The 15499-nt window shown below is 44.3% G+C and overlaps 1 protein-coding gene across 1 annotated transcript in view; it reads right to left on the bottom strand.

The window, feature by feature from the left end:
- TBC1D20 (TBC1 domain family member 20) overlaps positions 1 to 15116 on the bottom strand; it is an 18081-nt gene extending 2965 nt beyond the window's left edge. Inside the window, exons 1-6 of the mRNA XM_007446886.1 lie at positions 14959 to 15116; positions 8432 to 8617; positions 4569 to 4649; positions 2003 to 2189; positions 1721 to 1822; positions 640 to 781 (exon numbers count right to left, since the gene is read on the bottom strand). Coding sequence (XP_007446948.1) covers positions 640 to 781; positions 1721 to 1822; positions 2003 to 2189; positions 4569 to 4649; positions 8432 to 8617; positions 14959 to 15028 — 768 coding nt within the window. The 5' untranslated portion in view covers positions 15029 to 15116. The remainder of the gene's footprint in view (positions 1 to 639; positions 782 to 1720; positions 1823 to 2002; positions 2190 to 4568; positions 4650 to 8431; positions 8618 to 14958) is intronic.
- Positions 15117 to 15499: the final 383 nt, after the last annotated feature.

Raw genomic sequence — 15499 nt, forward strand, 5'->3', positions numbered from 1 at the left:
CCTGCTGAGGCAAACTTCCACCCCATGACGTGAAAGGCTGACCAATTAAATGAAGGAGGTTCTTTCAGGAGGAAGGAAAGAAGGAGGATTACTGGAGATTCCTAGCTCCAGCACAGAAGAAATGGTTCAAAACAGCAGAAAGAATGGTCTTGCTCCCTTTAAAGGACAATGAAGAGCGCTGTGAGTGCCCACCTCCACCCTCACGCCGGATGGTTCAGGCCCCTCTGATAACTGGGGCCCCTCAACCCCGACTAAAAGCCATCTCAACTTTCTATCATAATGCCACACTTCTGCTTTTCTTAAACCCGGAGTTGGGGTTGTACGAGCTCCAGGAGTTGTCAACAGAAACCCTGATAATTCACAATGCACACGAGCATTTTAAAGGTTCAGAAGAATCAAGCAGTAAACAAACCTAACAATTCTGTTTAACTAGCAGTTCCCAAACTTACTGTTACACAGAACATTTTTTTCACCCATGACTCGCCCATTAACATTCCACAGAACAGTGTCCAGAGACGCCAGCCTGGGGAAGTGCTGTCTTTGGCATCTTTCCATAATCACCAGGTTTCCCTTTAGGGAACATGATCAAGCTGGATTTGAGGATGCACACCAAGCTGCCGGCTCATGGTCTATACCTACCACAGCTGCAAAGTAAATGGGCATCAGCGGGTGGCAGGCCAGGAAGAAGTCGTATAACCGCACGACATGCCTGAAGTCAGACAGGACGTGCCCAAACCAGGTGATGAGCCAGCTGAGCGCAAAGATGGTCCCCACCTCGGCACTAGGAGCAAGGAAGTCCAGATGTTAGGTTCCCTGCTGAGTCATCCCTTCCCCCTCCCTGGGCCTTCTTTGTCCTCAGTGCTGTGTGAAGAAAGCATTTGAGAAGCATGCTTTCTGGAAAATTCAGCCACCTACAAATTCAGCATCTTCTCCTCACAACACAGAAAGTCCTTACAATATACCCAACATCATGACACTAATACCACAATAGGGTCCTGGCGGCCTTATCTCCCTGGGTGCTCTCCTAATGGCCAACAAACGTCAACTAAAGCAACAAGAATTAGCTGTTTTCAGAGAACTACACCACCATTTTCCTTCTGAGAAAGTCCATCCTTTGTGGGGGCACAGGCACATATTCTCAGGCTTGAAAACACAACTGTATTAATTTTACAGTTAACATGAGGTGACTGAAACACCTTGAGACACAGCCTTTTTTTTTTTCTTTTTTAAAGAGAGGCAGGCATTGGCCAAGGACACATTTCCAACTAAACAGAAGAGAAAACTCATATGAGAACTGCAAAGAAATATTTCTTCTCCTTGGTATGTGGTGAATAAAACAACCCACAGATGGCCTTGTCTTTCTTGCCTCTGGCTCCTATAGAACTCTGTACTTCTGTTGCAGCAGTAACCTCAAAGTCTACCTTGGCGTACTTACCTTGTCCACCTCCCTCCACTAGATGTAAACTCCTCAAGGGCATGGGCTGTGACATCTCTTCTATCCCCCAAGAAGCACAGCACCCAAAAAGTGTTCCAAGACTGTGTACAGAACTGAATTATCCAGATTGCTGATAACTGGAAAGGACAACTCGGAAGAACTTAACACTAATCAACATAAGATGATGATGCAATTGAGCTACACTTGTGAAGAATAAAGAAAGGCTAGGAGAAAGGTGAAGAGGGGTGTGTGTACGTACACACATAAATGTAGACACATATATACCTCTGCATGAAGTCATGGAGTTCTGGATTCACCTGGTCAATGATGGGCATCAGATAGTTTAATATATGCTTGGTGTTGTCCATTGTTGGATCCATGAAATCCCTAGAAGGAGACAATTCAATGAGGTTGGTCAGACCAAATACTGGGATCAGGGTTTGGGGGCAGTAGGGTGGAGTGGGGTTCAAACCACTGAAAACACTGACTAGGAAATGGGCTGAGGAGTTATCGCCAGGGGGACTTGAGGAGTGATACCCATCCTCTTATGCTGCTTTGTGCTGGTACCTGAGGTGATGGGTAGACAATTTTTCTACCAGGGATGTTGCCAGCTTCTCGCCTACCACCAGCAAAAATGTGACCACGATGTCGTGGTAGCCCTGGTAGTAGTGCAACTGAGGGTTGCGCTCCAAGATGAGGAGGATGATGTCGATCAGTTCTTCCTGGAGCCCTTCTCTCTGTTCTTCTGGCATGCCTGGGGAGGGGAGGGCAGGGGAGATGCACTTGAACATGGCAAGCAGCCTAGTAACACAGAGGTTAGGAAGACGGTCAGCAGTGGATTAGCAGAGAAAGTGTTTAATAAAAGAAAATTAATTACAACAACTTGGCAACACATTCAAGATCCACACACTGTTGATACTGCCTGACATACAGGAAAGAGCCACAGACTGGCTACCTTACAGTGGGGGAACCCAACCAACACCATCTTAAAACCCAGGTCACCACAGGTCATGCTGCCAACAGTGTGACTAGTGGATAGCACGTGCCTCCTGATGTGCTGCAGGGAAAACTCAGCACCACTTTGGTGGAATTCCTATCAAGAGTTCATCACCTGAACCTTAAAAGGAGGAAACACCAGATAAACTGAAACTGAGGGAGATTTTTATAAAATAACTGGCCTGTCATAAAATACAAAGGAACTATTCCAGAATAAAGGAAGCTAAAGAGATATGAAGACTGAATGGAAAATGCATGAATTTGTATCTCCTTTTCCTATAAAGAATATTATTGGAATAAATGGTGAAATCTGTATTAGCAGTAAATACTGTCAATGTGTTACTGATTTTAAGTGTGATTACGTAATAAGAGCCATGTTTTAAAAAAATATACCCTGAAATATTTAGGGATAAAGGGGCACCATGTGTGTAATTCATTCTTAATAGTTCAGAAAAAAATTTGCGTGTGTGTACCACAAAGGAGAGAGAGAAAGCAATACTAAGGTAAATATAGTAAAAGGTTGACATATAAGAAAATCTGTGTAAAAGCCACCTGGGGAATTCCTTGTCCTACTTTTGCAACTTTTCTGTAGGTATGAAATTATATAAAAACAAAAAATGTAAGAGATGTATGTTCCCCTCAGAAACAAACTAAATATCACAGGAAGTACTGATCTCCTTGATCCAAAGATGCAGCTGGAAACAGAAAAGGCTGTCTCAGGAGACCTTTTGGCGCACGCACCTAGTTCTGGCAGCGGTCAGTGTGGCTCCTCGGCTCATCTGGCTTTTAGTATAAAAATGCCAACCCTTGGCCTCATGACCTGTTTTAGAAGAATGGCACACAGCATAGCTTTCCTACACCATTAGGTTTTCCAGTTAAAAACAGATCTTATGAGAGAAAACAGCTAATACAAGAGCCCAGACTAAACTGAACAAAGGTTTTTAGGTGAGAGTGAAGCTCATCTCTTGCCCGTTTTTACCTACCCCTTCTCAAAAAGGCATACTCTAAAAGATAAAAGAGAACATGGAGTAAACCAACTACTATGGATAGGTAAAGTAATGAAAGTAGTGAGAGAAAAAAAGTAAACCTTATTTGAATTTTCAGTATAAAAGAGGTCAGCTAAGCTCAGAAGAACGTGAATGTAAAAAAATATGAAACCACATGGAAAGTTCAGCCTACAAGAATAATATCATAGACTGATGTCACATAAGTGGAAGAGGAATAAAGGGCTCAGAGGAAAAACAGGTTACCTAGGGAAAAATATGGAATGCATCTGTCCTATGTGGTCTCCTCAAGACCAGCAGGATAGGAAAAGGGGAATGGACCACAGACATATGTGTTTATCAAAACCAAGACGGCAGGCTACTGGCTACAAAGGAATCACAAGAACCTTTCCAGGAGCCAAGGGTGCAAGCAGGAAAGAGGCCCTTTAACAGACAAAATCCAATGCCAGAGCATGGGTTCAGAAGAGTGAGAAAATGGGTTGAGAGGCTCTTGTTCCCTCTAGCAATTCTCCTCTCTTCATGGACCTAAGGTGGAGTTGCCAAAGGAAGAGAAACAGATGAGGTTTGCTGGCCAGTTTCCTTCACTGTGAAAGTGGAGACAATGGTTATTCTTCTCATTACTCCTGGGAATGGGGAGACAATTTTAGGAACAGACTCTTTAAACATGCAGTGATTGGCCTCCCTTCCAGTCCAAGGGCCCCAATATATGTATATGCAAGATACTGCTATGTATAAATGAAGATATTAATAGTTCTTGTTATAGTGACCACTTCCAAACCAATCTGCTCTGTAAAGCCAGACTGATGGCTCTAGCAATCCCTATAAAGTCTCCTCTAAGGCTCTGAAGGGGGAAAAACCCTCTTCTCTCATCCACCACCTCTAGGCCAAAAGACATTATTTTAGGCTCAGGCCTTCACAGTGGGGTTTTGAACTGACTAAGACAGTGAAAGAATGACGTGGCAGATGAGGAGCACAATGGGTCCCTGAGGAGGTAGGGTCCTGCATGTGGTCACGCTCTGTGCTGGGATGGAAGCTTCCTGGGACAAGCAAGCACCAACACAAGAAAGTAGGTGCAACTGGGACAGAAGCCACCCCACCACCACCCACTCAGGAAGACTGAGAGCGTGTCTCACCAGGAGGGAACCTCCGTAAAGACCGCCTGACATCCAGGAGCACTTGTTGGTAGTCCTTGCTCATCTGTCGTAGGTCGTTCCCTATTGAAGGAAAAAGAACATGTTTATTGCAAGAACGTCTGGGAAGCCATATCAGGAGCAAAACATCCTGGCATGACATAAAAGGCCTGAAAGACATACTCGGGCTTTTCTTGAAGGGGACATGACTCAAGATACAACATTTGGAGAGGAATCCCTGGTTTAGTTCCAAACATGCTGTTTCACGCAAGTCATGATGACCATAAGAGGAGGGAACACAGATTATCCAGGAGGCTACAGGGTGCAAAGAGCAGCAGAGGAGAAGTCAGGAGGCCAGGAGCTGCATGCAGGCTGCTACTGTGTGTCACCGGGAGTTGCTCTGAATTTCAAAGCCCACATCTGTACAATGGGGATTACTCCCTTCCGTGTGTACCTCTCAGATTACTGTAAGGATCAAATAAGATCATGAATGTGGGGCTTCCCTGGTGGCGGAGTGGTTGAGAGTCCACCTGCCGATGCAGGGGACACAGGTTCGTGCCCCGGTCTGGGAAGATCCCACATGCCGCGGAGTGGCTGGGCCCTGTGAGCCATGGCCGCTGAGCCTGAGCTCTGCAACGGGAGAGGCCACAACAGTGAGAGGCCCGCGTATCGCAAAAAAAAAAACTCTAACATCTGTAAAGTCTAGGGAACACTGAGCTGTTCAGAAAGGAGTATTAAGATAAACTCACATAAAAAAGAACCTAACCTCTCTTGACCTTGCAATTCTAAAACTAAGACACTGCAAACAGGAGATAGTACTTGTGTTCAGTTGTTAAGACCAACTGAAAGTAAGGAGGCAGTCTCTAGCTGTTATATATATAAAAGTGTACATTTCCTTCATAACCGAAATCAAAACTTACTAGAGGAGCCTGTACAATACTTCCGCATACACAGACTTCATCTTATAAAGATATGGGAAATCTGGAATCTGACGGAACACCATCTCAGGATTTAGAGTGTGAATACAGCAATGCCTTTTCCTTCCAACAAAAAGATCACTGCTCTGAGGCAGCCCGGTTCCAAAGATAATAACAAGGGGCAACTTAAAACATCTACTCAGGAGGCTTCCCTGGTGGCGCAGTGGTTGAGAGTCCGCCTGCCGATGCAGGGGACACGGGCTCGTGCCCTGGTCCGGGAGGATTCCCACATGCCGCGGAGCAGCTGGGCCCGTGAGCCATGGCCGCTGAGCCTGCGTGTCTGGAGCCTGTGCTCCACAACGGGAGAGACCACAACAGTGAGAGGCCCGCATACCGCAAAAACAAAACAAAACAAAACAAAAAAACATCTACTCAGGGACTTCCCTGGTGGTCCAGTGTTAAAGAATCCGCCTTCCAGTGCAGGGGATGTGGGTTTGATCCCTGGTCGGGGAACTAAGATCCCACATGCTGTGGGGCAACTAAGCCCAAGTGCCACAACTACTGAGCCTGCGTGCCTCAACTAGGGAGCCCGAGCGCCGCAAACTACAGAGCCCTCACCCTCTGGAGCCCACGTGCCACAACTAGAATGAGAAAACCTGCACGCCACAACTAGAGAGAAGGCTGCATGCTGAAACAGAGCCTGTGTGATGCAATGAAGAAGAAACCAGCGCTGCAACAAAAGATCCTGCATGCCGCAACTAAGACCCGACGCAGCCATAAATAAATAAATAAAATTTAAAAACCCATAAAATAAATAGGTATACTAAAAAATAAAACAAACAAAAAAACCATCTACTCAGCTGTACCACAACACTGTGAACTTTTTATCAGCAGAGGCTGTTTTAATCATCTCTAGTACCTGGCACACATTAGGAGCACAATTAGTACTTGCCAAATGAATGAAAGAATCCCCAGCACCTGGACTTTTGCCAAACATAGCAGGAAAGCAATAAATTTTTGCGGAGTGAATAAATGACAAAGTGGATTCACTGTTTTGCTGTACTTTCTTTTGTATTTTGCACTGTATTCTAAGGAAGTTTTTTTTTACTACACGGGCCTTGCAAATAAGTACAGTTGCCCCTCAATATTCAAGGTGGATTTGTTCCAGGACCCCCAAGGATACCAAAATCCACAGATGTTCAAGTCCCATGTATTAAGTTGTCTAATATTTGCATATAACCCATGCACATCCTCCCATATACTTTTTAATTAATTAATTAATTAATTATTTTTTTTATTGGGGTATAGTTGTTTTACAGCTCCCGTATATTTTAAATCACCTCTAGATTACTTATAAAACCCAATACAGGACCTCCCTGGTGGCACAGTGGTTAAGAATCCGCCTACCAATGCAGGGGACATGGGTTTGATCCCTGGTCCAGGAAGATCCCACATGCCATGGAGCAACTAAGCCCGTGTGCCACAACTACTGAGCCTGTGCTCTAGAGCCCGCGAGCCACAACTACTGAGCCCATGCGCCACAACTACTGAAGCCCATATGCCTAGAACCCATTCTCCGCAACAAGAGAAGCCACTGCAATGAGAAGCACGCACACCACAGCAAAGAGTAGTCCCTGCTAGCAGCAGCTAGAGAAAGCCTGTGCGGAGCAACGCAGACCCAACGTGGCCAAAAATAAATAAATAAAATATAAATACATTAAAAAAAAAAACCTAATACAATGTAAATGCTATGTAAATAGTTGGAGAGCACAGCAAATTCAAGTTTTGCTTTTGGGAATTTCTGGAGGTTTTTTTTTTTTTACAGAATATATTTGATCCATGGTTGGTTGAATCCTTGGACTTGGAGGGGCCAACTGTAACAGTTTTTCATAGAATTACAGAATTTTAGAATTCAAAATGGTCTTAGTATTTCCTCATAAAAAGTTTTTTGTTTTTATAAGGACCGTAGAGGTATTACCTCTTCCTATAGCCCCACATTTCTCAAAAATGCAGTCCATGTGTGTCAGAATTAGGTGGGATTCTTGTTAAAATACATATTCCTACAACCCACTTCTAAGTGAATGTAAACTGGAATATACATATTTGTTTGTTTGTTTCTTGGCTATGCCGTGCGCCTTGTGGGATCTTAGTTCTCTGACCAGGGATCGAACCCGGGCCCTCGGCAGTGAAAGCATGGAGTCCTAACCACTGGACCACCAGGGAATTCCCAGAGTATACATTTTTTTTTTTTTTTTTGCTCTATGCAGGCTTCTCACTGTTATGGCCTCTCCCGTTGCAGAGCACAGGCTCCAGACACGCAGGCTCAGCAGCCATGGCTCACGGGCCCAGCCCCTCCACTGCATGTGGGATCTTCCCGGACCGGGGCATGAATCCGTGTCCCCTGCATCGGCAGGCGGACTCTCAACCACTGCGCCACCAGGGGAGCCCCAGAATATACATTTTTAATAAAGTCCCCTAACTAGCCAGTAATAGCTAGCTACCTACCTACCTAATAAAAACTCATCCCAGGGCTTCCCTGGTGGCGCAGTGGTTGAGAGTCCGCCTGCCGGTGCAGGGGACGCAGGTTCATGCCCCGGTCCGGGAGGATCCCACATGCCACAGAGCGGCTGGGCCCGTGAGCCATGGCCGCTGAGCCTGCGCGTCCGGAGCCTGTGCTCCGCAACGGGAGAGGCCGCAACAGTGAGAGGCCCACATAACGCAAAAAAAAAAAAAAAAAAAAATCAGGCTAAAACTCATCCCTTTTTTTATTAAAATTCTACTTACCTGTTTGGTCTTATTTTCAGAGTAGGCTCAAGCATATCCTAAAATGCTTTAGGTGTTTACTCGTCTACTCTTGGTTTGAAATGATCATAAAAATCAAAGACCCTGGCATTCTTTTTCCCTGCCTCCTAGACAAGCTCCCCTTCACAGCACCTCACCCCTAATTACCTGATATAGGAGGTGGATCATTGGTGTTGACATTGAGGAGCTTGGGCCACACTTTCCGCCTGATCTCATCAGTCAGGAGCCCTCCTTCACTGATAGCCATACGTCTAAGGGCAGCCACATCAGTGGGATCACTGTTCAGAGCCTGGTAGATCTCTGCCACTTTCTTTTTCCTTTTGGCATTAAAGTCTGCAAAACAGAAGGGAAAAAGGCATTAGGCACATATTCAGCATTTGTACATTTTCTCTTCAGGGCTCAATCTCCTTACTTGGTTTGAGGTAAGGTAGGTATATTTGAAGTCAATCTACCGATATTTCACTAGCACACAGTGTGCAAAACACTAAGGAGATATGCCATATAAGTAACAAAAAAGGACATACAATTATAATAAATGCTCAGTACATTCAGATATATCTAACAGTTTTTCCTAATACAATAACCGTGCTTTCTTAATGCTAAACTTTACAGAGCATACATCTCTCTCTCTCTCTTTTTAAAATAAATTTATTTATTTATTTTTGGCTGCGTTGTATCTTCGTTGCTGCCCACAGGTTTTCTCTAGTTGTGGAGAACAGGGGCTACTCTTCGTTGCGGTGTGTGGGCTTCTCATTGCAGTGGCTTCTCTTGTTGCAGAGAATGGGCTCTGGCGTGTGGGCTTTAGTAGTTGTGGCATATGGGCTTAGTTGCTCCACAGCATGTGGGATCTTCCCAGACCAGGGCTCGAACCCATGTCCCCTGCATTGGCAGGCGAATTCTTAACCACTGCGCCACCAGGGAAGTCCCTCAATATTACTTTTTTAAACAAAACCACACGTGGAAAAAGTCTCCGGTTACACACTAATACAACTGGTAAAACATCAGAATCACATGGAGATACTTTCAAAAGTAGAACGTCAAAGGGTACACTTGGGTCTCCAGTGTGGCTAGTGGGAAGAGAGGCAGGACACTGCATACAAAGCAACGGTTTCTCAAGAACCATATTAATTACTGACGATCAGGAAGTACTGTTTTAAGGATCTTATATCCTTATGTGGTAGAGTCTCTTATTTACACAGGCATTTTGCTGTGTTTAAATTACTTTTTTAGGAGACTGGTTGAGAGTTTGTGGTTAATGTGCATCATATTATAATTTTTCTATTTAAAATAATGGGGTAATAATAGGCTGTCAGAGTTTTCACCAGAATGGCTGATTTTAGGAACAGCAAACACAAGAAAAGTTAAACTAGACAACACCAAAGAGATGTCACAAAGCAGTGCACTATAATTGCCCAAAAAAGGTATGGGCAGACACCAAGAGTTCAGACAGCTGTGGGTCAGGCTCATCCGAGAATGCATTACTGAAGAGTGCAATTTAAAAAGAAAGGGGAGGATTCTGAGAGGCTGGGAGGAGAGCAGAAGAAAGGCGTGGAGACAGAAACACAGGCCCTTTCATTTAACAGTAAATGAACTCATTAAAAAATATTTATGGAGACTTCCCTGGTGGTCCAGTGGGTAAGGCTCCATGCTCCCAATGCAGGGGCATGGGGTTCAATCCCTGGAAGGGGAACTAGATCCTGCACGCATGCTGCAACTAAGAGTCCTCATGCTACAACTGAGAAGCCCGCATGATACAACTAAAAGAGCCCGCATGCCTCAACTAAAGATCCCGCATGCTGCAGTGAAGATCCCATGTGCTGCAACTAAGACCCGGAGCAGCCAAAATAAATAAATAAATAATTTTAAAAATAATAATAATAAGTATTTACGTAGCATATACTAGATGCAGGGCACTGGAGTTAATGTAAAGTGCAAGATAACACTGGAAGTAGGTTAGGCTTTAGAGAGGAATAACAGTGGAAGCAGGTTAGGCTTTAGAAGGGACTAACATCAGAAGGTAGATGTCTGTTTTAGAACAGACACTAAGCAGCTTTCCTCAGTACTGTTCTATACTGAGGCAACAGTCTACAAATTGTTTCCATGATAAAGCTGCACATTATTAACGCAAATGAAAGTTGGTACTAATGGCCCTGGTTACCTATCTATGAGAACTGTGACATAAACCATATAAACAGAGGCACCAACTGGTTTGGAGTTAACATGCAATTGGAGGTGCTGACAGGACCAGGTTCTTTTTCACCCCGGCAAACCTGTTCTCCTGGCTAGACTGTTATTTTCCTTGGTGACCTAGTAGGGGACCATCTGTTCCAGTTTGTCTGAGAGATTTCTGGTTTACACCTATAGTCCTGGCATAACTGTTCATAGCAAACCCCTCCTCCCATCCACACTCTCAAAAATGTCCCAGGTTGGATGCTAAATTAAATGGTTACTCTACCTAGAAATCATGAAAAATCAAGTCTCAATTTCCTGTCAGCACAGCACCTAACTAGTCAAATGTTTATTTACAAAGTGCTTCAAGTTCTTGGCTTGGGCATGTCTTACCATCCATCCATCTGTCCATTGATCTATCCATTCATTTATCAGTCGATCATTTAATGAGCAACTACTTGTAGTAAGCACCATACTGGGATAAAAACATGAATATGACTCTCTCCCAGCCCTTGAGAGGCTCACAGTAGGGAGCGACATAATTATTACACATGATATAACAGAACCATGAAGAATCATGAAAACCCAGAGGAAAGAATAACCACTTCTGAGGCAATCAGGAAAGGCTTCACCAAGAATATATTGTGGTACCTCCTTAAAGAAAAGTTTGCACATGGAAGAGTGTGCTGAAGGGAGAGCATTCCACAGAGTATGTGCAAAGACCTTGTCACATGAAAGAAACATCATGCCCTGAAAACAGAAAAATTCCAAGAGGCTGAAGTGTTAGGTAAAGGAAGAGAGGCTGGAAGGACTGCAGTAAATGTAGCTAATAGAAGACTCTGGACTGGATTTATCCTCCACTGAAGGGGAAGACAGGGAGGGATTTTACTTTGGGTCAAAGGGCCATCCTTTGGAAGAGAAGGCTGTATGTTTCCAAAGAGGGATCACTGAGACACAGAAAACAGAAAAGACTTTATATAACAACATAGGCTGAGACAAAATATGAGCAGGGATTGAATTAATTTCCAACAAAGAAAAAAATCAGATATTAAAAAAATTTTTTAACTTAGAGTGCTCTTGTACTTTCTACACATCATAAATTAAGAACACTTAAATGGTAATACTAAATATTTACTGAGGTAGCTGACATTTAGAAACCTTGTTAACCTATTTTCTAAGAGTATGGAAAATTTTCCTCAATTTTTTAAGACATATATCCACCCTACCCCTCTTTCCACTTAAGCTATTCAGCAATCTGGGGGAAAAGGAAAATCACTGTTTATATCTTGGAGGAAATAAAACTGTTTGCAATCAGCTGGATTTCCAGTAGGTTTTGGTAAATAATATGCCAAAATTTTAACTAATTCTGAACCCAAACCACAGCTCCAATACTTATTTCTCTAAAAACTCTGTTTGGATTCTACTTAAATCCTGCATTTCAAAATTTACTGCTATCATCTTGATTCTGATGCTCTGTGGGAACTCAACACATGCGAGCGGAATAGAACAAATAATTTAGCTTAGCTATTGCTCCTCTGGAAAAATTGGCCTATAGTAAATGGCATTATTTTCCCCATATTACTGTTAAGAATATCCACAGCAGAAAACTCTACATAGATTTGTAGGCACTTTGACCTTATTCTAAAGCTATTGGTGATTCCCAGAGTAGAATGCTGCTCAATTGTGGATTTTAGTGGCTGTCTGTTCAGACCCCAATATCGCCTTTCTCAATCCCATATTCTAGCAACTAAATGTTAGTGGCAGATGAAGAAGGCACTTCTACGTGTGCCACACCCACAGACAAATATTTCATTGCACCTAACGTACATACAGGCTTTGACTGTGACATAAAAAGGGAGGAGGAAACAGCAAACTCAAGTGAGCTAGAGACCTATAAATTACGTAGTGATGAGTTCAACTGCTAGACTACACAGTGAGGAAGAAGAGGTTCTGCAGGGTCTCAAATGAACAAGTAATTTACACGTCATATCCTCTTCACCTCAGAAAGAGGAAAGCCAGAGCTATTCTTGGGATGCTTGGAAAAAGGTTAAAATTAATGTCTAACTATTTTAAGATAAATTTTACATATGGATTTTGGGGTAGGACACATTGCTGGACTTGAGAATGCGATATTTGGGCTTGGGATAAAAGCCCACATTTTCAAATCCCCTTGAATCCTTTCTTCTCCAATTGTTTAATTGCTCCACTTATAAGGGAGATGTGTTATATATTCCAAAGCTGATATCTTCCAAATTTCTTTATAATAAAGGTCTTGGCTTTCGTAACCATGACAGAATGAAATGACTATTCTAGAGCTGGCTGCAAAATATAAGACACTGCTATAAATAAATCCCTGCTGCCTGAAAAGTAATTCATTCAACAAAGGAAAAAGGAATGACATTGGTACTACTTGGCCTGCTCTCTATTAAAATGATCATTTAAATAAGGAGCACTGAAACAGTAGTTCTTAACAACTCAGATAAAGATGGCTGAGTCTGTTAATTGTCTCAAACCTCTCCCTACTCTGGTTACAGAACTCAGGTAGAGATTTCTGCTTCCTTAGAGCAACAGGTATCTTCAAAAGCATCTGGCTTGGGGAACTTAATACACAGGAAAGGGCAATGGCTAAAAATGAGCACTAGCTATGCTCCCTCTAAAAGTTTTTCCATATCAGCAAAATACACATCAGTGACTTAGATCAGGTAAATGATTTACACGCTTAATAAATGAATCTTATGTGCAACAATAAAATTCCATAATGATTATTTGGTTTAAGTTTGCATGTCAAGAAAGCTTTACAGACTTTAAACAGAAGTTAAACTTAAACAGGCAGTGCCAGCCTTAATCAAAACCATGAAAGAGCAAGTCAGAAAGAGATCCTCCCAGACAGACACCCCCTGCTCCACCCCTTGAACTCCTGATGTTGACACTGGAAATTAACTTAAAAATTTATGCTTGAAAAAAAATTTTATGCCTGAACTTCATATCTGTACCAGAGAAATACAGTGGGAGAGGAAAACCTTACCTTATTCTGAGTAAGGTTCCTGTCAAAAACAAAATAAAAGAAACTCTGTTTTTGGAGGTACTAATTAGTTTCAACAAACAGTACCCAAATTAGCAGAGATTCATTAACTACCTGAAAAATAAAGACACACACATATGAAGAAAGACTACCCCCAAAATGGAGAAAAATATTCTAGACAGTAAACCAATCTAATCATAACCTCTACAAAAGAGAGTTAATAGTACTAGTAACTTTGTCAATTCTCCTATGATTAAAAACAAAACAAAAACAAACAAGAAAAACAGAAAAACAAACTCTTCTCATCTCCAAATTCCTCTCACTTATCCAAAGAAGCAAAATCAAGGAAAGAAGGATAAAGTCTCGCAACCTAGGCACAGCTGCACTACATCATGTCACAAGACCCATACCACTTGAGGCAATGAGTATTATGCCATGAGGACAGATGTTATACAAACATCAGCAAAGGGTTACAAGGCCAAAGGGCCTAGAGGAGTAATACGAGGAATGAGCTCCATTTCCATGCAGCATTAGAATAGGAGAAAAGGGCAATAACAAAATGAGCCCAGAGAAACAAAATGTGAATAACCGGGTGCTTCATCAAAACGTGGGTTGAATATGTGGTTGGTTCTATTATGGGCACCACCCACCAGAAGATGGAAAAGTGGGAAAGTTACCTTAGTCTCCTCCATTTATTAACTGTATGTAAAAGATATTTGAAAACAGCGCACAACGAAACCATGATTTCATGGAAATTAGTATCAGACAGTATAAAAAAATAGAGAGACTCGCTTTTTACACAATTAAACATTAAAATAGGTGGCACAGGATGAGACAGAGTAGATTGGTCAGGAGCTGTGGAGAATGGGGCCTGGGGAATGATGGTCTTTCTTTTTGGCATTAGAAATGCTCTGGAATTAAGACAGTGTGATGGTTGCCCCACCTTGTAAAAATGTACTAAGAACCACTGAACTGTACACTTTAAAGGGTGAATTTCGAGGTAATTAAAAGAAATATGTGGTCCACGGACACCGCGTCACTCCAGACTGCGACCGATGAATGAAGTTTGGGAAACTGGCCTGACCACTACTAGGGAGGCGGCCCCCGGAGCCTGCGGACGTGGCCGGACAGTCTCGGTCGGGGGCGAGGCTTGGCCTCGGTTCTCAGGGAGACCCAATTCTCCTCTCCACATGCGACGAGGTGGGACGCGGGGCCCCCGCCAGCCCCGTCCTTCCCACTGGGGGCGCGGGTCTGCAGCCAGGGTTCCTCCGGTCCCCTCAGCATCCGCTGACCCCCAATTCCAGGATCTCTTCCACTTCAGACGTGACCCGGGTCTTCAGCCTTTTCCTCTCTCGCACCCCGCGCGGTCACCCCGGGTCCCCCGGCCCCCTCCTCCGGCAGCTGTCCCCTGACCCTCGGGCCGCCCCTGTCCCTCAGGCCGGCCTCGCAGGCCACCCCTCGGCGCCCCGGCCGGCTTCCGTACCTGCCTTCCCCGCGCCGCCGTCCCAGCGGCTGGAGGTAGGACCATCATCCTGCGCACTCCGGACGGCCATGTTCCGGGGGCCCGGGCCCGGGCCCGAGCCCCGGCTGGCGGCGGAGCCGACAGAAGACGAGGCAGCGGCCGCGGGATCCAGCGCCGGGTCCGCAGGGTAAGCTCGGCTTGGTCAGCCCGCGGCGCGCAGGCGTCCCCGCGCGGGCTCCGCCCCGTGCCAGCACGTGACCCCGCTACGCCGGGCTGGCGGCGGCGGCGGGGCCAGCCGGCGGTCACCCGGGCCCGCGCGCAGGCGCCCTAAGCGGTGAGAGGAAGAGCGAGGGCAGCGCGCCCGGAGAGTTGGTTGCAACTGAATTTGCAGAGCGTGGCACTGTTGAAGAAATGTGTTCAGGAGCAGATTTTATCATTTCTTTTGTTTCTCTTATCTGTAAAATGATACTGATAATAAAAGTACTGAACTCACAAGAGTTCTTGGGAAAGTGCTCAGAACACTACCAAGCATATAGTAACTACCCCACAATTGTTCACTCTG

The sequence above is a fragment of the Lipotes vexillifer genome, unplaced genomic scaffold (genome assembly GCF_000442215.2).
Source record: "Lipotes vexillifer unplaced genomic scaffold, Lipotes_vexillifer_v1.1 scaffold75, whole genome shotgun sequence".
In the NCBI taxonomy this organism is placed as follows: domain Eukaryota; kingdom Metazoa; phylum Chordata; class Mammalia; order Artiodactyla; family Lipotidae; genus Lipotes; species Lipotes vexillifer.